Source organism: Falco cherrug, chromosome 1 (assembly GCF_023634085.1).
Source record: "Falco cherrug isolate bFalChe1 chromosome 1, bFalChe1.pri, whole genome shotgun sequence".
NCBI lineage: Eukaryota > Metazoa > Chordata > Aves > Falconiformes > Falconidae > Falco > Falco cherrug.
This window is the reverse complement of record NC_073697.1, coordinates 86,835,959-86,860,114: the sequence shown is the minus strand read 5'-3', so window position 1 is coordinate 86,860,114 and position 24,156 is coordinate 86,835,959. Positions and strand designations below refer to the sequence as shown.

General features: G+C 43.1%; 1 protein-coding gene across 25 annotated transcripts in view; it reads right to left on the bottom strand.

The window, feature by feature from the left end:
* Positions 1–2,465: 2,465 nt before the first annotated feature.
* FBRSL1 (fibrosin like 1) overlaps positions 2,466–24,156 on the bottom strand; it is a 548,206-nt gene continuing 526,515 nt past the window's right edge. For 13 of the 25 annotated variants that reach the window (XM_055703473.1, XM_055703435.1, XM_055703452.1 and 10 more), the window contains 10 exons: positions 22,339–22,389; positions 21,323–21,418; positions 17,856–17,927; positions 17,231–17,269; positions 16,309–16,380; positions 14,881–15,013; positions 10,695–10,772; positions 8,813–8,896; positions 7,561–7,801; positions 2,466–5,479 (listed from right to left, as the gene is read on the bottom strand). In XM_055703473.1, the coding sequence (XP_055559448.1) occupies positions 4,246–5,479; positions 7,561–7,801; positions 8,813–8,896; positions 10,695–10,772; positions 14,881–15,013; positions 16,309–16,380; positions 17,231–17,269; positions 17,856–17,927; positions 21,323–21,418; positions 22,339–22,389 (2,100 nt within the window). In that variant the 3' untranslated portion in view covers positions 2,466–4,245. The remainder of the gene's footprint in view (positions 5,480–7,560; positions 7,802–8,812; positions 8,897–10,694; positions 10,773–14,880; positions 15,014–16,308; positions 16,381–17,230; positions 17,270–17,855; positions 17,928–21,322; positions 21,419–22,338; positions 22,390–24,156) is intronic. The other 12 variants (XM_055703443.1, XM_055703481.1, XM_055703538.1 and 9 more) reach the window with 5 other exon arrangements.

Below are 24,156 nucleotides of genomic sequence, written 5' to 3'. Positions count from 1 at the left end.
TAAGGGGGTATGCAGGGAAAGACCCCACAGTCCCCAGTGTGGGGAAGTCAATGTTTCAGCCATGGGCAGTGTCTTTTTGGTCACTCACCAGATCGTTACCAAAATCACCCCCTCAGAACTGCAACACAACTATTTTCCTAAGACTGCAGCAAAAGAGAATTTCCTGAAGGAGGTAAAGGAAAGGTTTCCTTTTATGCTCAGTGTGAGCCAACGATAACACAAACCCCGTTTTACCCACCACCAAGGGCTTCTCAACTCGAGCCTGAGCTGTGCACCAATTTACCTTGTCTCTCATTCTGGCATTTGCTAGCTTGCCCATAGCAAAGGTATGCCTCACCCTTGCCTAAGCCCTCAGCATATTGCATTTCTGCCTAGTTGGCTTCTTGTGCTTTCCCTCCTCTGGCCTTGAGCAATGATGGCATTGCAGGTCTCATGGTGGCAGCTCAGGCTGTGAAGTCCCTGGGTTCCCCTGCCCAACCCTTTCTTTGTCTAACATGGGGTCACCAATAACTAACTAAATATTTATGGTGTCTATAAAGGCTGGAATGGACAACTCCTGTATGCTTATTTTAGGCAATAAAGCTTGCTTTTTAGGGAAGTACTAGATCTTTTTATCAAAAACAAGTTAATATTTTTTAAAAGTAATCTGAGGATTCATTACAGTTTTACAGATTGGCTTTTTCCCTCACTCCATGATCTCCTGTTATTTTGTCCATTGTTATTACCAGTTTAAGACTGGCCCCCATTAACTGAAGCGGCTGCATGCCAAATCTCATTCCACCAAGCTGCAGTGGTGCGTGGCATCACGTTTTGGACAAAAGGTAACACAAGTGCAAGAGCTGGTCTCCCTCCTTATGCTTTCCTGAGCATCTTTTTAAAAATAGGTTGCCTGAGGCAAGCAATGAGCCTTACAAATCCCATCTTCCTACTACCGTCATTTGTTTGCTAAATCCCACCCTTTGTTGGTGACTGAGGGAAGTCTCTAGGGAGACAGCCGAAAGTAGAATAGAAATGGTAAAAACTGCACAAAACGAAAGCTCCACGGTGGTAGAACCGCATAAAACCCAGGAAGTCCTTCTGTACCAGTTCTTTTTAGCAGAAGGCGGCTCAGCTGGGGTGGCTTAAAGGAATAAGGCTGAATTAATTAGTTTCTCTGTTTAGGTAATAATACCATTAATCATGATGAACCATTTTGTGAGAAGGCTGATACTCGGCACTGCATAATTCTGCAGGAATCCCACTGTAGTGCAGCATTATTGATGGGTCATCCTGCGAAAGCGTTAAGAGCAATGCCTCCTAATACAGTAAATGGCAAACCGCTGATTTTCTTTAATATTCAGACTGCCGCAGCATCAGTCACAATGAATTCTTCTGGCACTGGTGTGGCTGCAATAAGCAATCCTTCAGGAATGCCAGGGGAGCATGGCATTGATTTAATGCTCACTTTTTAAGCCGTACATGGACCAAATGCTTCCAGAGGGTACAGTCCATTATTCTATTTTTTTGAAGCGTGCAGTAACAACCCCTTTGCTTGCACTTACCTGCTTTGGTAAGATAGAGCTATGGACTCTCTCTAGCAGAGGTCAGGGAGGTTCGTTTATGCAGGTCTGTGTTAGAGGTGGTGTCAAGCAAGATGCCATGTTGGACAACGGCACCAGGAGAGAATTACAAGCCCCCTGAGCCAGCATTACGAGTATCTGTATGCTGAGTCCAACACATCATTTCCACCATGTGTTATATGTTCCTCTGATTTCAGCTGGGAGAGCAGGTGCTGATTTTTAATGCCTATTTTGTTTTAAGCCCTCTTTCATCAGATTAAGGACCCTGCTATTTTATTTCATTTTATTTTTTTATGCTCGGTGATTTAGTCACACGCAAACTTAAAAACAGAAGCTGTAACATGCTGTTAAAGCACAGTCACCCACTGTTAAATCAGTTACTGCAAGCGAGGGGGCTTGGAGCACTTTTCCATTCCCCTGCAGATGTCTGCTCTCAGCCTACGGGAAAAGCTGGGGAAGCAAATGAAAATGCACATGGAAGAACAGTGCTTAGGGCGATAACCATCCCGTAGCGATGCCAGCAGCATGATCCCTTCAAACAAGCTGCTGCACAGAGGCTCTGCTTCCTTTTCTGCCCTCCTTTCCCTCAGCAGCAGACTGTCAGACCAGTGCACGAGGCGCAGAGCCCGAGGTGCCCCCTGTGCCAGGGCCACAGGCTGGGAGGCTGCCGCCTAGCCCGGCAGCACCACTCTCCTCCCCACATCCTGACTGCCACAGCTACTGCCGCCGAACCATTTTATGGGCCGTGTTCCTTCTGCTGGGAGAGATTCACAAACAAAATAAAATCCCTCTCCCAGCACCAAGCCATTCCACCAGCTGCCTCCTCCCGGCCGCTGAAGCACCGTCAATAAACCATTAGCCTCCCAGTTAACAGCACTAGCTATGACACACAAACACTCAACTACCTTTTTCATCCAAAATCAATGTTGTATTTATCTTCATTGATCTACAAGGAAACTGAATGTTTAAAATTACAGGGGGTGCAGGGGGGAGGATGGGGAGGGGGGGGAAACAAGAGTTACAGAGCCAAGAAAATAGTAGCGGATGGCTGAATTAACTAGAGAGAAAAAGCCCAGGATATATAAAACATGGACACTGAAAAATAAAATAAGGGAGGGGGGATGGTACAGCAAGTAAAACATGGCAAAATTTACATATGGATGAAAAGTAAAATTGGAAATAAAAAATAAATCATGCCAAAAAGCAGTTCAAGGCAGAACCACACTGAAACAAACATTTGCTTATGGTCTTCATGTACTATAGATAATATATCAGAATTTCTTTTTTTTTTTTTAATCAACCATTAGACTTTTTGTTTGCACTCCTAAAATTCTACTTTGTCTTGTATACAGATTCCAATAAGAACACTGCACAATTAGCACAAGGGGTCCACGGAAAATTGTCCTTGCTTGCCAGCGATCCTGCCCACAACACAAAAAAAGAGAAAAAAAAGGAAAAAAAAAATAAGGAAAGGGTCTGCCGCATGGTACTGTGCCAGTTCCATCTGCTTTTGCCAGCTTGAAAAGTAGGAAACCAAAATTCCCTTCCAGGAGCGTGTGTCTCTCTCTTTCCTTGACGAACTGTCCCTTGTGTTTGTACAAAAAAATTCAGTCTCTCTCTCTTTTTTTTTTTTTTTTTTTTTTTTTTTTTTTTGTTAAACACAAGCATCCTTCTTCCTTTTCACATGCCATTTCCATTCTGTCTCCATAGTTGCGAGTTGGTTGTTTTTGGGTTGTTTTTTTTTTTTTTTAAACCTTCCTCCCCCCAACATCCACTAAGATCTGCCTCCAAGTTCTTGCATAGTTGAAGTATATATGCCGTACTTAGCTTTCTGAGTGTGAATTTCTGACTGTGACAAGAGTATGAGTTGTAACCATGTTAACAAATAACCAGAGTGGTTCTAGAAACCATTTTTATAAAGTCTACCTATGTTAAGAATTTAATATTGGTGTACATTTATATTAACAGAATATTTACAGTTTGTTTTCTTTGTTTTTTTTTGTTTAAAACAAGAAGTCAAAAAAAATTCCTCTTAAATTTCTGCATAATATAATAAGGCAAAAAACAAACAGTTTTGTACATTATTATTATTATTATTATTTTAATATATATCTGTAACTTCGGTTCCAAAGTACCAAGGTAAGTGATCAATTGGCCTCAGAAGGGAACCTCACAGTGGACTGTAAAACTACAGTATTTCCATAAATAATACTTTTAAGAAACCCTGGGTATTTTTTTCTTAAGGATCTGAGGCCTTTAAAATGCAAATTTAACTAAAAACAAAAGCAAAATTTCTTCTTTTTTAAGTGAATAAAGAGCACAAAATTAAAAAAAATACAAATCCATTAAAAATGTTTCTCACATTTGGGAAAAAATGTACAAACGTGGTATTTTTAACTAATTTTTTTTTAGCACAGAAACAAAAAACAAAACCAAAAATCAATACCTATATATTAAATTCCCATTCTCAGCAACCTTCTTGTTGGAAAGTCTGCATCCCCGACCCCGTTATTTATGGAAATGTGCTTAACTTCTACAAATTTTACATAAAAAAAAAAAGTTTACAGCAGTGCATTTTGTAAAAGGTTTGTTTTTTGTTTTTTTTTCTGTTTGTTTTTTTTTTTTGTTTGTTTTGTTTTGTTTGTTTGTTTTATATACAGGCGAGTTTAAAATTCAATGTTGGGGACTATCGTGCCTCTACTTCTTTGGGGTTCCTAGAGGGGGAATAGTCCCTGGACTCTGAGTTTGTGAGTGGAGTAGTCCTGCGTGGGGAGGCAGGTCTGGTGCTGCTCGCTGGTACAAGAGGCGGCGGGGCGCTCAGCGCTGCAGTTGGTGGGTTCCTATTTAAAATCCCATTGTGCATGGCAGTGGATGGACTCAGTCTGGGGTAATGCATCCCGCTTAAATGAGGCATGAAGGATGGCACGTGTGCCAGGTGACTTTCGATGGGGGACGAGTGCAAGTGGTGCATTCTGGCACGCTCAAGTTCTTCCCGTAAGTGCAAGCGCTCTCTTTCCTCCACTTGCCGCAACCGCTCCTGCTCTCGGCGGGCTTCAAGAAGGTTTTCATGGTTATAGTCATGTGGCTCCCTGTCTCTATAAGAACGCTCATGGTCGTAAAATCCAGAGGTGGTAGGGAACCTATGCATAGGATCCGTCCGGAGCTGGAAGTCCATTCGACGGTGCAGGTCTAAGCTCCGGTAGGCATCTCGCAATGGGTCCCTCATTGGGTCCCAAGAAAATCCAGGATGTGGCAGCCTCTCTCTTCCTGACAAAGGATTCATGCCTATGAGCGGGGTCATCATTCTGCTGCGGTCCAGAACATTCATGTTGTTCATCTGGTGCACGCTGCCCATGGAGATGGGCATAGAGGCAGCCATCGAGTGAGGCAATGATAATCCATGCAAAGTTGGCGGTGGGGGATGCTCCACTGATCGAGAGTGCTGTGAAGGTTCAGAGCCTACCACCAGCACATCACTGTCTTCCTTCCTCTCCTCTTTGACTTTGATGTCATTCTTAATCTTCTGGAGGTCGCTGGGAAGTTCTGTCTTTCTCTCCATGTCCTTGCTCATTAGATTGGTGAGCTTCAAGCTTTCACTTAGTGCAGGTTTGCTGTATGGTGATACAGACTGGATTACTGGCTTTGTGTTGTCCTCAGAGGGTCTCTTATCATGGCTTGGAGTTTCCTTCACTGGGGAACGGCTCTCTTTGATCTTGTGTTCTGCTATGGGCGGCTCTCTCAGCCGGTCAGGGTGCTCTCGCTCGGGTTCTTTGGATCTTTCCCTTTCACTGAGGCTAACCTGCCTGATGGGATCACTGGAGGTTTGGCTGTTGCTGCGGATGAGATTGCTTATCTGATGTGTCACTGGAGCCGATGCCGGTGAGGATCTATTTGAATGTCTGTTTTTATCCATGAGGTCTCTGTAAAAAAGAGAGAACACACATCCTTGGTTTTGTGTGAATGAACATACATGTGATGCGGGACATGCATTATACTGTGCCTAGTTGTGTAATTTGAGATTGCTCAGGAAATGGTTTGAAAAGCTATGGTAGCATCAGCTATAGCTGTGATGCTAACTAAAAGATATGCACTACCTGCCTTTACATGCTACCTAGAACAAAATGTTAAAATGTCCACAAATTTGAGGACTAAATTTGAAATGCATTTAAAAAAATGGTATATTTACCCTAAGAGAAAGCCTGCTTCACTGAGAAATGCAGGAAAAGAAGAATTCTAGACAGCTCTTTTTTTTTTTAAAAAAAAGAGTTTACTGTTGTTTACAGTACAGTACAACAGAGTGTACTGTTGTACACCTTGCTGCCAGACAATGATCTTGGATGTAACACTCTTAACTCAGGCTCCTTTCCTAAAATGTGGAACCAGGCACATAAACCAGAAGCCTACAGAAATGTGTGCAGGTCCTTCACAAACCACTCTTGTTTTCTGGAAGCAGTCACAACATGATGCTTTATTTTCCTATGCAGCTGCAGGAGAGTTTTTGTGGTTGGCAGTTTGGGCAGGTAAGCTAGGTGCTTAAGGAAAAAAATCCTGGAATAGGCCATGAAACTGAGCAATTGACCTCCATTTCAAGAGGACCTGCTATGATGAACAAGGAGTTTGATGACAGCGTGGATGGTTTAGAAAGAGAGGCATGAGGGTTTTACATTTCTAACTGCACCTCTATCTCTGAGCAAGCCAATTAGTCACAGTTAATCCCACCTTTTTAAAGAGGGGAATAAATAATGCTCAACATTTAAAAGCACTTTGCTCTGAATGAGAGACACTTTAGATGCAAAGTATGATGGTGTGATTGAGAGAACCACATTATGTAGCTGAGAGGCTCACTGATGCCTAAGTTTTATGCCAGGTTTGCTTTGAAGAGCTGTAAGACCTGAGTGCCAAAAGCTGGAGGTGTTTTCGGGGATTCTGTAAGTATTTCTCCCTTATGATTACAGTTGCTAACCCAGATTTCTTCCTCTGTGGTAGTCCTGACTGCTGGTCAAGGATGCGGTTTATTAAAACCATGTCCAAACAGGGATGCTGGGGACAGCTTAAGCTGAATTAATAGAAATGTAATAGAGATATTAACCCCTCTTGAGAGCAAAGTAACCTTGGTTTGCCAATGAATTACACTAAAGCCAGGAAGGGAGCTTCCTATCTGAATGACTGTCCATGCAAGGGTGTCAAGACAATTCAACATTTAACACAAGATGATTTTCAGTCTATTGCTTCCACATCATCTTGTTCACAGGCACTGCCTGAAGACCCCATTAAAAGCACTCCAGGAAAACTATGAACCCCCTATCACTAGTCAGATGCACACATCTAAGTCTTGCAGGCTGTTACTGCCTACAAAGTAGCTGCCTGTTAGAGACAGCCAGGCTCTGAAATATAAAGAGCTTTACAGCTTCAAAATCATGTAACTGGAAGCCAACACAATGATTTACAGTCCAGGTGATACAGTCCTGTCATAGTTAATAAGGGTTACAATGCAATTTTTTAAAATCAGTTTTGCTAATGGATTCATGCGCGCTGCTCCAGATACAGGCATTTGCATTTTTATCTTGTTAATGTCCAGCTAACATTTGAATTCATCAGCATAACTATGTTAATGAGAACTATGACTGTCTCCAAAGGCTCCATCACAATGCTAGCTTCATGATTTCAGAATATACAGCAATTGTAAAGCAGCTGCACTGAAAACAACCAAGCATACCCTGAAAACACACTGACACACTCATTTCCTCAGCCTGGTGCTTTTTATTAACCTACTAGTGGGGATTGGCTTACCATATTTCCACAGAGGACAAATCCTAAAAGGCAAAGGGTTGGGTTTTTTTGTACTGCTAGTACTTGTGCTTATCTGAGGGAGAGGCGTAGCGGCTGCTTCAAAGACAAGCAACATTTTGCTCTGAAGAGTATTTTATGATTGGAAAAATCAGAAAAAGTATGGACGAAAAATAGGCCTAGAAGGAAGCGCTGAAAAGCACACCCTGCTTACCTCTCTTTGTCTCTGTCATCTTTACTCAGAGAAAGATCCCTCTTCTCGGGCTCTCGCTCCCGCTCTCTGTCTCTGTCATGGTTTGTCACTGAGGAGCTTCGCTCCGAATCAGTGGGCTTGGGCCACTGTGGAGGTGTTGGGAAGGACGGTGGGGTCCGATGGAGTCTGTTCCATGGCTCATGGGGATTATTGAAATTCTGCAGGTTTGGGCCATCTTTGTGAGTAAAAATGTTGTTGTGAGCTAGAAAAATGGCATGGGAGGAAGAGTTAAAAATAATTAAAACCAAGTAATTACATACACATTTTTCACAATGCTAATCACGACCAGAACTGTCCTTCCAAGACTTTTTAATGGTGAGGGGGAGCTACTAGCAGATGGATACAGATACCTCCAAGACTGGGTGTAAGATCCACCAGCACTTTTAAGGCTGTTGGTGGAGGAAGCTTTAACTATACACCTGAATAACTCAGAGATGACTGAAAATACCCAGCTCCTCTTTTCCCCCCACCCCAGCAAGGGTTCCAGCACAAAAGCAGTATTTTTCCTCAGCTCCTCTCACTGGCAGAAACTTTATAATTTCTGGGTAGTTACAAGCGATCAGCTGCTTGCAGCTGAGGATTCAGGGACTTTTTTTGTTAAAGAAACCAGACTATTTGGTGGTATGTATGTGTGTGTAAGAAATAGAGCTTGGCTACAGGCTTTTCAGAACAGTCACCTGATTTTCCTCCATCAGTCTTCAGCTGATTCCTGTTGCACCATGAGATGCAAAAGCATGCTCTCATATGTGTGGCTCTCAAGCATGTCTTGCCTACAGGTAAGATGTTTTTGAAGTAAAAGAATTTTATACAGGTAATTTAAACTTCAGACAACTGTTACAGAGGAAGTCTACACGCTGAATTAGGAGAAGTATCAATAGCTGTTCCACTATGCATCTTCACCGTTGAAGGGTGTTACTTTAGATGCCCGTAGGGTCCCAGAGCTCAGTGGGGTCTTGCAGCTTGGGTACCCCTAGGAGCACACAAGGCACCAACCTTCAGCAGTGAGGAGACACAGAGCACAGCTAGTGATGTCTGTGACATGCAGAAAAGCTCCCACCGCAGAGACCTGGAAATCTTAGGTGCAGTGTTTTCAGATAGGAGAATGGAGGTTAGGAATTAAACTTCTTTAAAAACTACCACCAGCTGCTGTAAATATTAGCATGTGGCTTTTCTGGAAGGGATGTTTGTCTGCAGTAACCCAGCCAGTACTTACTCAGAGCATGACTGCCTAATCCTCCAAAGGCATTGCTGCCTAAGTTCCCAAGGCCGCTGAAGGTGCTTGACCTGCTAAATGGATCTGGAAAGGCAAACAGGGATTTAGCAGGCATTTAGCCAAGAATGTTGGAGAATGAAACGCACCCCTCCCCTTCTTAACGGTCTGAATCCAAGTAGGATTAGGCCAGACTTTAAGCTGATCCTTCTCATTGCAAGGTTCTTTGCACAGAAAATTCCCATCACGTTAAAATGGAGAAGGGATTCAGTGCTCACTCTGCAAACAGGTGCTGTAATAAACTTTTGTATGCCAGTCAGAGGGGAGCTAGAAATTAAGGTCTAATAGCTGAAATTAGGGTGGCTGCTGCTGAGCTATAACTCTCCTTCCTTATCAGTACTAAGAGCAGAAGCACTGCAATTGCTTTGAAAGAAGAACCTCAGCAGGCTCCTCAGTCAGCATATTGAGGGGATGCATTCTTTCCCTCTTGTTTTCTGTATACAACTTTCTACCCTCTTTGTAATAGTGCACAGAGACAGTCCTAAGCTAACTGCTACACACATCCATCCTTACACCAACTAACTTTGGCCTCTGTGTGCCCAAATCCTCTCCCGTAACAGCTTCCTTGGTCCCAGTGGTGGTGGAAATGATAGCATAGTCTTAGGAGCTACATAGGGATGGAAGGTTTGTATCCATTGAGGCAAAAGATGAATCTTGCCTTTCCTAGTCAAGTATCTGACTATTTGGCTACTGGCATTTGTCTTTATAAAAAATCCTGCCTTTTTTTTTTTTTTAATTTTATTAAAGGCACCCGTCATCAGAAGAGGTTCCTCTCTGAGCAGACAGAGCCTGACTCAGGCTTCTGCACACTCCAGAGATGGCTATGGTTTAAATCATACCAGTGTACTTGTTTTCTTTCCTACTGGTCTTCTCTAAACAACTCCTCCTGCCCACTAGCTTTTTGACTGTCCCTTTAAAGTCTTTAACTTGTCATGTTACAGGAGGCGTGTTGCTCTCCACTTCCTCATGGATATTCTTGTATTTAAAATATCGAGGCAAACAGCACAAATAGCTTGGATCTTTAAGCAAACAACTATTTGCTTATTTACCTATTTTTGAAAAGCTGTTCATGCCCTTCCCCTTTGATATTAAGTAGATGAGTGACTGCAGAGATACAGTTAATTTTTATAGAATATTCAGGAACTGATGTCAATCTGGGTGTTTACAACAGAAAAGTCTACTAGGTCATGTGGCATGCCACATTTACTGATTGGATGAGTGTTACTAAAACATTAATCAACAGAGCTTGAACTTTAATTGGCAATGAGCTGCTTGTGAGCTTCTAAAATGAGGAAATCTGAGAAAATCAGGCTCTACTTACTACCAATTAGGAAACTGAAAGGCTGGCAAAATGTGCAGAACAGCTATTTGCCAGCAACTGTTCTCTGAACTTTATTAAAGAACCTATCCAAGAACTTTCATAGGTGGGAAACGGTACGGGAGGAGCCCATTTTAAGCTGTGGCTTGGTTGAGGTGCCTTTGCATAAATTTCTCCCATTTGCCTGCGCACATTCAGCGGCACAGACGGGCTCTACAAGTCACATTTCAGCTCCTGTGCAGTGTCCCAGCAGTGACAGCCTTGACTGCTCTGCAATGCCCTCTTCTCTTGCAGGAGAGGGTCTGCTAATTCTGCCCCTTTCCTTTGGAGGAGAGCAGAGGGGATGTGCTGGGCAGCTGGCACAGGTGAGAAGCTGGCCAGCTTCTGGTTCCTGAGACAAAGCCTCTCCTTCTCCTAGTGCTACAGTGCCTCAAGGCAGGACCACACTGGAGAGCCAGGAATGGGTCAGAAGTCTAAAGGTGAAGGCAGGGTTTTACTTACACTTACCTGCCAAGTGGTTAGTAGGCAGGAAACTGCTGTGGTGAGGTGAAGGACCAAAAGGGGTGGTAGCTGGATGTGTCGCACCTGTGAGAACAAGGTCCCTTTTTAATTCAGTGACAAGTGACTGCTTGCATACACCACGGTCCTGGCCGTCACATTCAAGAACAAGATGCAAAGGCACAGGCACATTTAAAGATAGCAAAGACAGGGGAAGACACTCCCCCCCCAGCTGAGTGAGCTACAGGCAGGATTTCTCTGAGTGCCCTTTAAAGGGGTCTGTGGGCACTAGGAGGCAGGAGGAGACCTTGCACTGAGCCTTTCGCTCACCTGTAGTAATAAGGCAGTGCATCTCTTTGTCTGGCGTTTTCAGTCATTACTCTGTGTTTATATTAAAAAGGGTCAGTCCAGGTTATGGGCCCAGACAGAAGGTGCTCAGAAGTGACTGATTAGAGTCTATGTGAAACACCAGTTAATGACAGGCACGCAGGGAACATCAATCATGCCTCTCCCTTGAGAGCTCCATCTACGCTCTCACATCTGTCTCTGCATCCACAGGCCGCCCCTGTGGTATTTATTCCCCTTTGCTAGACACTGTTCATTGCCACGGCGCCATGCTACCTTGTGGGAAAGGAACACCACTGCTGAGCATGCTGGATTACATTAGGTTAAGGCAGGGGGCAAGAATGGGCTGAAACAAGCAGGCCTGCCCTGTATTTCAAGGTGGACCAGGCTCATACAGAAAATACTGCTCTCCTTTCATAGCAGAAAATGAGAGATTTGCTTCCTTTGCAGACAGACGCATGCAAACCTGAATGGGCTTGCAATGCAGTGTGAGAAGCACTGGTGTTGCCTGCCACTGGGATATGTGGGTTCTGGAGGAACATTAACCCCCATGTATCTTGCAAATGATGGTATGTTTGGACAGTATCACAGGCCTGGCTTTCACACTCTAAGATTAGCACAGATGATTTTCAGGATGCACCTGAAATCAACTTTTGAATGTTTTTATGTTTCAGATGTGTGTGACAAAACGCTTCTGTGGCTCCAGTATTACACTGACAAGCCCAACCCTCTCCAGCTGTTCAAGCTATGAATGTCCTTTTGGTGTCTCCTCCTTGCCAGTACTTCACTATAGCAGACAAAGCAGAATTAGTGACTATCATAACTTTCAGAAGCTGCTTGATGCAAACACAACTTCCAAAAGCACAACCCGCCACACCTGGCATTAACTGTCTCATTTTGTTAGAAACTAATAATTCCACACAACGACAGAAGCAGTACTTTGCCAAGGACATGTTAAGTCCTGCGCAAAATAGACCAACCTCTAAATAAAGTGTTTCAGTGCTTCTGTCTTGTGTATTTGGTTAGTAAAAAAGTTAACTTCCCTTAATACTGGCAAGAGTAACAGGCCAGCTCTAGCAAACATCGGCAGCCATACTGGGCATGAACATGGGCTCTTCACTAACAGCTTACCCAGTCAATGCTTTCTCAAGTGATAACTTTCTCTTATAGAATAGAGGGTTATGATCCTTCTCCTCTCAGCTGGCACTCCAGCTCTCCTGTCACCTTCACCACCAAGACTTCTGCCTTGTCTGTGGCACACAGGAATGAATCCCACCAGTGGCAGACCTGCTCTGCTAAGTTCCTGCCCTTCATTTTCAAGCCACATCAACACATGCACATTTCCACTATGTATCATCAGTGCTGATAGCACTATAGAAGTTCATAGCAAAAGTAGGGGGAAATGGAGAAAAGAAATAATCATGCACAGGAGAAACTGTATCCCTAACACAGCCCAAACAGTGTTTTACAGGGGTGCTGCCCAGTCCCTGACCTGGTCTTTTTTGGTGACACTGCCCAACAACAGACGGTCGTAAAATGCACTCAATGTGTCCAGAACACAAGCAGACTATAAAATCGAAGAGGGAGACAGCGCTACGTGTCCCTCACCAGCTTGGGCACCACAAACCTAAGCAGCCAGAAAATGAGTTGAGGAAACTTAAGAGAGACCATAGCAATGAGACCTGGAGTTATCTATAAACATTCTGACTGCTCCAATGCTTCAAGACGGATGGAGACTGTCATCTTTCTAATCCTTTAAGATTTCAGAAGGTGTATAATGGATGGGAGATTTCTTCAAAGGAGATGGCTTACAAACTCAACTACACGGGCTGATAATAAAAAATCCTCCGGAGAAAGCCAGGAGCGGCATTGCAGCCTGTCAGGTAGTTATTAAATATAGCGTCTGCCAGGCAGCTGAACATCCGTCCTGAAGACAGGTGGCCCTAAGATAACTTATGTCTCCCACAGTAACTAGGCAATGCAGCAGAACCAATGATTCACATCAACTGCACGCTTGTTCGATAAGGGGAAAAGAATGCCTCGGATATTGCAGAGTAAAAGATTTATTCATCTATATATTACTGCTGCAATGTTTGTTCACTTTGATAGCACTCTTTACCTAGATTTACCGTGTGATGGCTCCTGTGATTAATATACTCACAGACAAGTTGCTCTAAGGTTGTTTATCTGTAGTGAAAGTTTTCTATTAATTTGCCTTCTTTAACATTTCTATTTCATACTGTTCCCCCTCTTGCTTTTATGAATGGAAAAGCAAGCCATGCTTGCATCTTTAAGAGAAAAAGCTCAGGATACCAACTGGACTGGCGCTTTTCTGCCTGTTAGGGTACACCCTGCCCAACACAGCCTTCAGCAGCAAAACCATATGTGAAACAAGATTCTTGTAATGACAACACAGGACAGACTGAGGATGGTGATAAGGAAAACAGACAGAGGTTTGTAAATAAGCTGTGCCTATGCATCCAAGCAGGTGCAATAAATATCTTGGCCCTGTACTATAAAGGACCTTTACAGAGACCAAAATGCAGGTAGCATCCTACAATGCACAGCTAGTATCAGCACTGATTATATGTGGCAGAAACATGCATTTAATGTTTAAGAATTTTCATCCACAGGTAAGGGCAGAAAGACAGACAGAACCACTGGTGGAGTTCCTGAAGGCTGAAATCTGCATTTGAAATCCAATTCTCATGGAGGATTCAGCTTGAGCCTCATCTGTTGCTTTTCTGTCACGAAAATTCTGGGGACAGAATTCAAAACATTTCTAACCCCATTCATTTCAGCAGGGTTGAACCAAGGCTGAATATGACCACGTCTGCACTGACTTAAGAATGCGAGTGCAATATTGCATCATAACGCTAGAATAACATTAGGAAAGAGAATTACATTATTTGCCAATTAATTACATAAAGAGCTAAGCTACATCTCATCAATTGATATTGCTCCCTCAGAAGCTGCCTTCTTTAGCTTCTTTACCTTAGCATCTCTAACACAGAAAGAAAATCTGAAAAAGTCTAGGGGAAAATGAAGCCTGGGAACAGAACAAAAACATCTGGTAGACAGACATCCACATGAATCTACAGTTACCTCCAATACCAGAATGTCAGAGTTGCAGTCTCCTGTGGTCAGAGCCATTGAGAACAGCGCAGTGAAGCTTACTGCACTTTGGTAATTGCATTAATTGTAATTACTTCTCCAACAGATTGGAAAGCAGTTCATCAATGTAAACTGTATTTAATTCTTTGTTTTTTAAAAAATTCAGTATGCCATTTTAAGCCTCAGACATTGCTGGACTGTGTAACACATAGGGGGGGTTATATTTAAAAACAAACACTTCACAAATACACTTTGTGTGATATTTTCAGTGCTGTTACTGAAGTTTTCCTTTTACAAAAATCCCTTGTTTCCAGAAAACAAATGTAAACTCAGTGAGTGGAGGAGCTGAGAAGAACAACATGGCTAATACAACAGCAAGAAAGAGACCAGGTCCACTTCCAGTCCCGTGCAATGGAAACATTTTCAAGTGTTTTGTCAAAATTGCTTTTAAAAATCCATAGTCTATTAAATAATCAGGCACATAAGAACCAGCTGCACACACATGGATGTATGAGCCAGCAGCTGCGCTCAGAGATGTGCAGAGGATCCTGCGCTGCAGGTGGCCGCGGGACCCAGACCAGCAGCTCCAATTGCCCTGGTCACAACAGTGGCCAGTGCCTCCACACCCCTCTGAACCAATCTTGCTTGCTTCAGTTTTGGAGGCATACGTAGCTGTAGAGACACACGTTACATATACTGTTTGATTTTTTTTCAACAAAAGATGATCTTCCCTTACCTGTGGTAGAAAACAGAGGCCTGGCAAGATCCTGTGGATAATGGAAGCCTGGAAACACTCCAGGGGCAGGAGGTCTGCTGAACAGGTCAAGTTTACCACCTATCTCTAGCTTGTGGGGATCCAGCTGCATTTGCTGTCAAATGATATAAAAACAATCTTATTATACACTTCCTTCTTTATGGGAGAAAAAGACAGGGAGTTCAGGCTCACTCCTGCTTAGCCCTGCCAGGGAGAGTTAGTGAGAGTGACAGCAGTGTCTCTGGTCACGTACTACAGTCATGCTCTGACAGCATCTGTAAGGCCATTTCGCTTCACAGACTCTCGGCTGCCTGCCTTATCCACATGAATAAGGTCTGAAGTGAGCTCTCAGCCCCTCAGCACACACAGTGGAGCATGCAACATGATACACTGAGCGTGCTGCACCCCAGGATCAGTTGGTGCTCTCAGCCTGACAAAAAAATACTCTGCAGGCGGAAAGCTGCCGACAGAAGTCTTGAGAGCTGGGTGATGGACTTGTCTGTTTTGCTTCTCCAGTTTGGAGAGAGAGAGATGTTCTTAGACTATGCCCTTCCTGCAGCTCATATAGCTCAGCATGCAGACAACAGGCGAAGGATAAAAACTATGAGGCTTCTCCAGAGGCTATTTTTATCCTTCCCCTATAGAAGTCAGCAGGGTCAGAACTGCACCGAAGTCACCTAAATCTCTCAATAGCTTAAAGAAGATGTATTTGCTTAAAAAAAAATATGGACATACACCACTTGTAGAGGCACTACTTACAGCGCACCTACTTAAGCACTGAATAGTCTTCATTAATGGGACAAAAAGACTACAGCAGGAGCTATGAAAAAAGAAACGCTATAGAAGTCCCATTATCAGCTACTCTGGTGCCACAGGGAACACGGAGCCTGTAACAGCACCCCAGCATACCTACGTCTTCTTACCACTTGAGTTTTAGTCCCCCTCCCTCTGCCCATCACCAATGCAGTGCAGAAAGGCCAACAGACTCTAACACAGTAACGATCAATCCACTTGCCTGCTCTCTGCTTTGTAATATGTTCTTCACTATATCGGTTATTTCATTACCTCCTCCACAGGAGGTACTAGTACAAAAGGGAATTGACATTAAACATGTATGCTTTGTAAAAAAGATGAATTTGGACCAAATTGCCCTCCCTCTCCCTTTCTTCATCTCTTTCTGGCTGCGCACTTAGTATCTCCTGCTCATTTTGCTACCTTTCAACGCCACTCCTTTGCCCTCAGATAAACTTTACAGTTGCTACAATAAATGTTGAAGGATTGAAAGTGCTAGTTAATCAATGTAGGCAAGCTTGAGAATCACCAACAGTAACTGCTTCCTGCTCATTACTCACTAAAATATAATCCATAAGCCCAAAGAAATAGCTTTGTTCCAGAAACTCTCTGAATTACCTTTATCTTTTGCTGGTGATGGTAGATCTGCCAGGCGATCTGTACATGAACGGCACACCACTTCCCGGGTTTCTGCAGCAGAAAGCACAAGAATTTAGATTAATTTATACGTTAGCAATCTACATCAGATAGAACGTTTCATTTCCCTTACTGTCAAACAGGTAGCTAAGCAATGAGGAAGGCTGATTGCTAAAACAGCACAATAGGTGATCAACATTTTTTTCTGTACTGCAGCAGATGATGTTTAAATTAAGAAGGAAACAAACGGGAGGAATGTGTGATGTGGGATATCTTCCTCATCTCATGGAGATCTGAGATACCTGCCTTGTTCTTTCCTACGTGCACTCCCCTCTTCATAAACTGAAATAAATGGCAGCAAAGAACAGTAAGCCATGCTTAAGAGAAAGCAACTAATAGTTAACAGTTCCGTCTCCGAAAAGAACCCTGTTCATTCATCCCTGCTGCGCTGCAAGCTAAGTCATGCGTGGTTATTATGGCTACTTGCATTTAGGAAGGAAAAGGGTATGGACAAACAGTTGCCAGAGATGAGCAGTGCTACAGCCAAACAAGTTACTGTTTTTCAGTTGAGCTGTGGTACTCACTGTAGGGTGTTTTTGTGGAACATAAGAAACACAAAACACACTGACCTAAGCCACTGGTGAATGCCTGCCTGTGCTCACAGTCACTTATTTCTGTGACCCTTACTTCATAATGTGAACTATTAATGCACATAAATGGATGCAAAATAAGGTTGGGATTCAACCTAAACATTATTAATCAGAAGCAGCTAAGAGCTCACTATGACATTTTGCTTTAAATAAAGGATGAGCATGAAATTTTCTGCTGGACGAATTTCAAAAACTCATGCGCAGTATTTGAAGTGTATGTGTGTATATATATGCATATAAAATCCCCCACAAACCTTACTTACTCTTACTGGAGGCCTATAAGGGTCTGACACCTATGGAAAAAGCAGAAATAAAACAATCAGTCTTTCTAAAACTAGCCAATATACAGAAAGGTGGGGAACTTCCTTCCTCTGAACCAGTAAAAGCATTTAGAAAGCAATGGTGCAGAGAAGTCCCCTGTGACACAGGAAACCTAAAAGGCTTAAAGAAGGCTTAAACCTTCTCTTTCATTCCTTGCACCAAACTCAGCAGAATTTTATGATAAACAAAGCAGCTTCATGCTAGCAACTTAAGAGTGCCAGTGCTTTTCTGAACCTTGTAATTGTTCTGAAATGGAGCGAATAAAACTATTCTCCAAGCAATGCTTAGGGGAAAGACTTTGAAGGGGTTTCCTGCCACATTTCCCTCTGACTTTGTTTAAAAAAGTCAATACATCCCTTTGTATTCACGCCTGGTGGAGGCTACTGTTGTCTCACCAGAAAAAGAACTTCTGTCCTGACCACACATTCCAAGTCTAGAAGGCCAATTTGCTCACCAGCTGCTTGGCTTTTTTTTTTTTTTTTTTTTTTTTTATGAGCAATTACTCTGTTTACTGCAAATCCAGATAAGCTGAAAGGAAGGTTATATATTGTTGCCTACCCCTGGAGTCTTCTGCAGCAGTGTATGGTGGACCGTGCCTGGTCTACCTGCTACATCAATAGGGTTTGAAGTCTGAAAGACAAGAATAGAGCGTGAATAATACTGTATCGTACCAGTGGTATGTTTAACATCTCTATCTGATGTTAACGGCATTAATTAGTCCATGTTTGTACTGTGCTTTGAACACGCATATTGCTACATTAGTGCTAAATGTTATCTCTTACTGACAGCCAACAGCATTTAACCACCATGTCATCTATTATTACTTAGCAGCGGTAACAGTATTACAGCAGCACCTCTAAGCCCCGTTGAAATCACAACCCCATTGTGCTACGCAGTATGCAAGGAGATGGAAAGAGACAGTCCCTGACCCCCAAGCTTATTCTTCAGACAAACCAGGCAGGCAGTAAGAGAGAGAATGAGAGAGGTGGCCTGACTCCCTCCATGTTTCAGGCAGCAACCAGCACAGCAGTCAGGAACAAAATGACTCAAGCATCCTAGTCCCATATTCCACCTCTTGGACCATGGCCCCTCTCTGACTGGGGCTGTGTAACACAATGGCTAAAATGTAAACAGCCCATCTATTTGCTTCGACAAGGCAAAGTAAGAAACCTTAGAAGGTGCTTGTGGGTCTTCTATAGCTTTGCATTGTTTATCCCATCATTTTCCAGCAAGAATTAAACACCTCATTGAATGAATCCCTGTTCCTCCTCCTCCGGATCCCACCTGTTGCCCTGTTCTAGACGATCCCCAAGAACTCGTTCGTTTTCTCACTCTGGCATTCATCCATCTCCCACTCCCAGAGCAACTGCACCTGGTGCCTCCATGCAGCTGAGTGCAGAGGGGTTAAACCTCATTCCCCAAGAGATTACTTTGCTCACATTTTAGGTCAAATTACAGTCAATTTCAAACAAACTGTACAAGGCATGACTATAATCATGGGTGTGGGAGGAAAGATAGGTTTTAATTTGTCTAAGGCTACGTAACTTCCGGACTCATTAAGAAGAGAATTCTTGTGCGAGTGTGTAGGTAAGTCAACAAACTCCCCAGGCAGATCTGTGCTCTCAGGGCCTGTCTGACAGCTGAGGTATATACAAGGTGGCACGTAAGTTACAGCTATCATACAGGCAAGAGCTTCAAGATCACAACACGTTAATAGCATGGTGTCATCCTGTCCCTTTGTCCCCTGGAGAAAGACATGAGTGCTTCCTCCAGCAAAGTAAACGGAGTACTTCTGACCTTTTCAAGTTCTTAGCTTGTGAGAAATGGCCTTTGGGAAAGTCTCTGAGAAGTTTACCATCAGCCTGGATTTATGTGCAGTGGATTTACATGCACAGCTGTAGGCAACTGACACGGGAAGGGGAAAAACAATACCAAGACCTCTGCTTTGGAAAGCCAGAAGTGCTGGATTCAGTGTGCCAAAACCAAATCATCAAGTCTGCAGTGATTATGAAGGCTTTACTCAGCTTGGGAGGGAGAGAGCATGGAAAAATGATGTAGTAATGATGACTAGAGTGGCTTTGCCTAGCAGTGCAGCTCTGTCTCCTCTAGGAAACTGGAAAATAATGCGCCAAAGCAGCAGATCCATTTTTCAACCTAACTCTCTTTTTTTTCAGGTGTTAGACTGTAATTGTATGTAAATACAGCACTGTCTAGAGATCAAGTGATGCTGGTGATTAACCATGGCACCAAAGCATGACCCTGCACTGCTTAAACTCAAAGCTAGAAATTGTTCTATGTTTCTATCATTAAAATGAATTAAAAGCAAGTTATAATACAGCACTAAGAATTGTTTAAAAATGTAAAGGGTTAGTGCTCACTTATCCTTTCTCACTGTGTAACCGCTTCTCTTTGGTCTGATGGTATTTTACAGTGAGATGGTATCTACAAAGCTCTGTAATGAAGATGGAAACCGGGAGAGCATGCTATCGGTGTATCAGAAGCTCCTCGTTAACAGTAAGTAGCCTTATGGCAAACCTGAGCCCTATCTTCACATTAGCAAAATTCTGCCAATTCCACCTTATTTGTGCAGCTCCTTTTCTTGGAAAATCGAGTTCACAGCTGACAATTTGAGGTCTGTAGGGACTCCCTGGCAACCTTTGCACAAATAGCAACACTTAACACTGCTGGACAAACTCCATCAAGGGAGAGCTATGTTCCGTCCCTCTTGCTCCCTCTGCTTAGATACAACTGCTCCTCTTCTATGCCTGGAGCCACTACCTACAGAACTCCTGTTCAAAAGAGCCATTTTAGAGTCTTTGCTATTTATGATGTATCCGGACAATAAAATACTGTAACGGATTCAATGGGCGCTGAAGAAATACTCCAGCTTCCATTACAGAAATTTTTAGGTGGGAAGGTTGTAAGAGGCCTTATTTGCAGCAGCTGCTAATTACTGACTTCCACTGATGTCAGGGAGACTACTGAGGGAAGCGTACCCCACAGGCCTGCTATGGTTATGGAAACGACCTTCCAAATGCAAACAGAAATGGCCTGGCTACCGCGCTGGTCCTTCAAATCTTGTAACACAGTAGCACAGCTCTACAGAAACATAGTTCAAGGTAAGGAATCTCTAAATCACAGTATGTAAGGAAGCTAGACACATCACCTTACAACTGAAGTGCTCCCTTTTCGAACAAATACTATATAGATAACAATGCCTATTTCTTGCATGGAGAGATTTAACAGTTTCTGTTTATTTAATAATAGTTAATAAAAAGACAAACATGTCTGGAAGGAAAAAAAAAGCAGTGCACACCACGGAATTCATCAAAAATGGTAGTTAACATGGCAACATTTCCAAATGCCCATCAGTGCTAGTTGTAGTTACAGTTGCAGTGCACCCTTCAAACACACTATCTCAAAGAAGCTTGCAGGCATTCATCAACTCTTACAAAACCCACTGCAAGATAACTTTAAAGATGAGGAAGCTAAGGAACAGAAGATTTAAGCGACTTGCCCAAGGTCAGACAGTGTCGGAGCTGGGAATAAAAATTCAGCTCCTTCAAATTGCTCTACCCATTTACAGCAGTCTCTCCCTATTGTTCCCACACTTGTACAGTCAATTTCTCTTTTTTTTTCTGGGAATAAACACAGTTCATCTTTTGCAATCTCAGACCATTAAATTTATAAAATGATTTGGGACTCATCAGTCTATTATTAGCTGTAAATATTTCAATCAAGTAATGCATGTGACAGTATGCTTCTACTCCAGTTTCAGTTGACCTCCCAAGCGAACCACTATATCCTTTTCCAAGGAACGATCTGTAGTGCCAAGAGAAAATTTTTGCTGAAGTGTTGGCTGCTTTGTGCAGAGGATGCTCACAGATCTGTGGGGTGATTGCTTCCAACCCTGTGCTGCACTTCTGCTAGTTAAATCATGTACTACAAAATCACCAGAGACATGACTCTGAATACAGTTTCTCTCCCAGCAAAAGAACAAAGCCTTCAGAAGAAGAAGTTTGTACCTTCGGTTGAAATGCTCCCTGAAGTGACCCAAAGGGACCTGAATGTGGAAGCATGGGTGGCATTCCAGGCATTGCTGGAGGATAGGTTGGAAAGAACTACAAAAGAAAAAGAGATGCTTATGTCACAGGACAACTTGAACAATAATGGAGGTAGGTGCCAAGCCTGGCACATACAAAAATAGTACTGTGTTGAACGAGTGCCACAATGAAAATACACACTCAATTTGCTTTCAAAATTTTTAAGAGCAAAGCCAAAACTTGGAAAATGCGCTCATCAGATTCATTTTCTAGATAGTGCTGAACAAGTGTGCCTTTACAATTTGTGGACTATTGCAAGAAGCACAGAGCATTCACCATTTTTAGAGGAATTGGAATAATTTGGTTTTATGTTCACTTTTCATTAATTCTGCATTTTTCTGCAGTAGCAAATACATTGATCCTGTTTTGAAATGTGACCTGCTTTAATTTTCAAAGCAAAAAAGAACCACAAGATGCTGCATTGCACACTAACCACAGGCTGCATGCACACCACCTTGTAGTTGTGTAGGCTGGGTTAAGTTTTGCTTAGGCCTCTCCTGAGCACATACAGCAGTCTTACAAGTCCCAGAACATGTAGTTTTTGTGCTTTGGAGCAGTGGGGAGCACCAGGAAGAAACCACCAGTCTGACTTACTCCTGTGACCTGAGCAAAATCTTGTGAAAGAGCCATGCACTCCGGGCTGCTGCACTGTGAGAAGCACCAGCTGCAAAGATACTGCAATGACCACTGATCTAGCAATTTCTGCGCATTCCCTGCCATCCCAGGCACAGCAATAGAGCCACAGCAGCAAAAATGCAGTAGACAAAGATTAAAAACAAAAAAAGCCCACAGAAAATTTTGTACCTTAAAAAAAAAATATTGAGATGGAAAAAGAGCTTTAGGAATGAATGATTCACAATACTATCAATTGAAAACAAGCAAAAGAAGTGCAAACAGAACAATTAACAAAGACACCACCTAGAAAGGTAAGCACTCACGTTGGAATGTCGAAAGTAAGGGTTGTCTAATTTGGGAGCGTACTTGTCAAACTGGAAAGAAAAGAGAGAAAAAAAAAACAACAGGTGAGTTTGGTTTCGGCAGTAGCGGACACATCAGGATTTCAACACAGACAAATAATCATAGCCCGTTTGTACAGCACTGAACAGAGCAGAACTGGCTGGATATTGCATACTCGCTCATGAGGAACTGACTGATTTCCCAAAGCCAACGGAGATGGAAAGGTGCCAGCCCCCGGGTCGCGTGGGGAGCTGCCGAGCCTCACTGCAGAGCCCCGTTTTGCAGGCACTACATCAAGAGGTTCCTCCACTCTGAAGAGAGCAGTCCTGATATCTGCAGCGCTGTGGAACGCAGTGAAGTTCAGCTTCAGGTCTAGATCTGGGATCTGCCCCTGGAGCGCTGAACTAGACCACAGACTAGAAGGTAGGGAATGTTTTCTATTTGACCCAATGTCTACTGCAGGGCAACCAATACCAATTCCCCATTTTCTGGGTTCCTCTAACGGCCAAAATCATTTGGAAAAGGGCTAGATCACTTTTGGTGCACAATCTTGATATATTCCCCCTCCCCTGATAAAGAGAGAGTGCCCCAGAGAAAAGGTGATGGTTAACCTTTTCCATTCCAGCATGGGGTTTTAACACCTCCATGTGCGCAGCCTGTGCCCCATATCTATTTTTACGACCATTTGCCCCGTACCACCTTGGAAGCAAAACCAAAAAGCGTATATACACTGCATTTTTGAACAGTATGTACATTCTGCTGGGGAGGAGGGAGAAGGGAAGAAGGCAGGGAAGGGAGCTGTAGGACCCCATGAAAAGCTGCTTATTTGGCAAGTCAGCTGCTGTTTCACACTCCTCTGTGCAGGAGAGTAGATTTGTAATTTCATTAATTACAGTTATTACTGGAGCCATGTCCCCTCCAGTGTAAATACCATAAATTTCCAAACACATGCAGCTGTAAATTTCAACACTCTTCTCTAGTGTTGGGATTAGCAGACCTGATCTAGTGGAATATAAGAAGATGTGAGTGAAATATAACAAAAGAGCCTTGCAAGCTGTTTTTGGTATGATGGCTGACATCAACGGGCATGGGTGGGAGGGGAGGGAGCTGTTCCTGGGATCGGGTATCGGGATTCTTAAATAACACAGGAGGTTTCTGAGAAAAATTTCAAGATTGTTTTACACAGACCAAGAAAAGAAGGGAAGGTGTTTACACACGAGTACATTGAGCAAACACCTGGGCCAGGACTTGGGGTGGATGGTATTACTTTTAATTGTCTTGCTGCTAAGCAGATTACACCCAAGAATGTCATCGGGCAGTCAGCAGTGGGAAAGAAAAGTGAGAACCATTATGCTTCTTGAGATCTTGGTATTACTTCCCAAATGCTGCTTTAGTGCTACTCCTAGTTTTTGCTAGACTTAGCAGAAGAGGGTTGTTTCTACATTTTGGACACAGCGTGAAACTGAGAGGGGGGCAAAAATGCTAAATCTTGTCCTTTCAATCTCACAAAGAAATTGCCAGAAGCGGGGAGAGGGTGTGTTTTAAAGCACTGACAAAATGCGTTTGTAGCAGATCTCTAACAATTTTGTAACAGCTGCAGCAAAGTCCCATTGCGTTGCAAGCAACTTCAATGGCAAAATGCTAACGCTTGTTACACGGCCAGGAGGATCTCTCCCACAAGAAGAACCAGCCACACACAAATTAGTGCTTGTTGATGTGATCGAATAATAAAAGCCAAAATCCATATAGAATAGGGAATTAGGAGGAAGAGGGACAAAACTGGCATCAGATGAGATGCT